General features: G+C 44.4%; 1 protein-coding gene across 1 annotated transcript in view; it reads left to right on the top strand.

Moving 5' to 3' along the window:
• utrn (utrophin) overlaps nucleotides 1–2,500 on the top strand; it is a 155,501-nt gene that overhangs the window by 142,359 nt on the left and 10,642 nt on the right. Inside the window, 3 exon segments of the mRNA XM_048249538.1 lie at nucleotides 465–503; nucleotides 951–1,016; nucleotides 1,149–1,214. Of these exon segments, the coding sequence (XP_048105495.1) occupies nucleotides 465–503; nucleotides 951–1,016; nucleotides 1,149–1,214 (171 nt within the window).

Below are 2,500 nucleotides of genomic sequence, written 5' to 3'. Positions count from 1 at the left end.
CAAAGTATAACTATTGCAATGCGATGCGAGGGTAGTTATATTTCTAACACTATTCTATCAAAATAGACATTTACATCGATTGTCTGGAATTTGCCTCGGGTGTACTTTGGAGTGGGTAAAACTGTTTTCCTTGGCAGGCTAACACATACTGATGACTTGCGCTAGCCTAGCACCTGCAAACTCTGCAATTAGAAGGACTGGATGAAACGTGTTAAAAACGGTCTCCACTGATAAATATCAAACTTGCTTACTTGGAAATGAGGTCCTATGTCCAAAATCCTGAACCACCCCTTTAAAGATGTCTTTGTATGTGTGTTTCAGTCCACTCTCTTCCTGATGTACCATACCCCTGAAAATCAGTGTGATTGTGTATGGGACTGTCCTTCTGTATGTAGCTGTATATGTGTTCGTGTGTGTGTGAGTGTGTGTTGACCTTTGACCCTGTGACCTCTGACCTCTTACAGTCCCGTCACCCTCCTCAGCATGTGTCCAGAGCAGTATGAGTGAGTATCCCCCCTGGACCCTTCAGCAAGACCGCCCACACACACACACATCCACAACCCTTGCACGACCCCTCTGTCCACCCCCACAACCCCCCCATCAGCCACCTGCACGCCACCACGCATGCTCGACCCCCACAAAACGACCAGACCCCCCCTCAGCATGATGCACCTCTCCCTCGATTCCTCCCTTATGTCCTCCCTCTCTTTCTCACTCTTCTTCTCCTCTCCTCTGTCCCGTCTTCTTTTTTAACATCCTCGAGCCGCATCCTCTAGTTGCACCCATCCGTCGGAGTAACACGCCCCTGTCCACTAGATCAGATCAGCAGAGACCATTTGTGTTTGGGTTTCCGTCTGTGTGCGTGTGTGTGCGTGTGCGTGCACGAGCGAGCGCAGGCACGTGTGTGTATGTGTGTGTGTGTTTCTAATTCATTCTGTTCGTCCCTACAGACTGTCCCCGTCTCCAGAACTGTCTCATGATGATACACACTCAAGAATTGAGCAGTTCGCCAACAGGTATGCACACTCTCTCTCACACACAAACACACACAAACACACATAAACACGCACACAAACACACAGACACAGTCTCTCTGTCTCATATAATATTTGCCTATGGCTTTAATAATGTTTGTGTGTGTGTGTCAGGTTGGCTCAGATGGAACGCTCCAATGGTTCCCTCCCCACGGACAGCAGTTCTGCCACAGGAAGCATGTGAGTATCTCCCAGCATGCACTTCACCTCCACCTCCACCACTCATATACACACACACACACACACACCTTCGCCAGTTGTTGTACAGGTTAGCACACCATCACCTGTTCCTCCTATTCAAAGAAAAAATATTATAAAAATCATACATATGAATTAAGACAAATATATTACCAAAACAAATTATGTCCACATATGAATGTCTGAGATAAAGGCTGGGAGGAATATGACTGGCAATTCTTTCACAATAAAATTATATCAGTCGATATTAATATTGATTGTTTTTGCAACTTACCCAAGGTTTAATTTAAGCCCTTAATTTTGAAGTTAACCACTTCATTTAACCCATCAGCAAAGGTGCTAGTCAGCTTTAAACATTTCCTGCTCGCAGTGTGTCCTGGTTAGCTAGCAGTGTGGTGTTAGCATGTTGGGTGTGTGGCTGTAGGCTTGGCCTTGAGAGGACATGTTGTTGGTGTCAAAGTCTCTGATCGGTGTAAGGTTAGTCTGATTGAGAGAGAAGGGGGGGTAAGGTTAGTCTCTGATCGAGAGGGGAGGGGGTAAGGTTAGTCTCTGAGAGAGATGGGGGGGAAGGTTAGTCTCTGAGAGAGATGGGGGGGTAGGTTAGTCTCTGAGAGTGGGAAAGTGGGGGGCTAAGGTTAGTCTCTGATGAGTGAAATGACTAATATTACACCCACTAATCTAATGGAAGTTAAAAAAACACCAAGACGAAATTCGACTATCAGAGAAAATCCACCCCAACAAAATTACATACACTGAGAAAGAAAAATATATTACATATTGGAACCAAGTCACCAAAACACAACACAGACTCGAATGATATTTGGCCCTTAACTACGACTACAAATTAGCCCCTTATCTTGACACATTAAAAGACAAAAAACATACAAAGTCCTTGACAATGTTCAGACTCAGTGGGCACAACCTAGAGAAGCCAGGCTGTGCCCTCTCTGCTCTCAGAGTGCTGTAGAAACAGAGCTGCATTTTCTCACTGAGTGCAGTCATCATACAGACCTAAGATGTGAATTCTACACAAAAGCAAGAAATATCTGCCCAGAGTTCACAAAACAAACAAATGAAGGAAAACTGAAATATATATTCGGAGAGGTTAAAGAAACTGCACTAGCAGCAGCAAAAATATGTTATCGGCATGCCACTAAAGAAGAGCTACTGTATAACCTCAAACCAGTGATAGGCTTATATGTTTGTTTTATCCTTTCATCCATTTATTGTTTTGGGGGGAATTGATCCCTTCCTTTCTATAATTTAGT

Source organism: Alosa alosa, chromosome 8, assembly GCF_017589495.1.
Source record: "Alosa alosa isolate M-15738 ecotype Scorff River chromosome 8, AALO_Geno_1.1, whole genome shotgun sequence".
Lineage (NCBI taxonomy): Eukaryota > Metazoa > Chordata > Actinopteri > Clupeiformes > Clupeidae > Alosa > Alosa alosa.
This window is presented reverse-complemented; position numbering and strand designations above follow the sequence as displayed.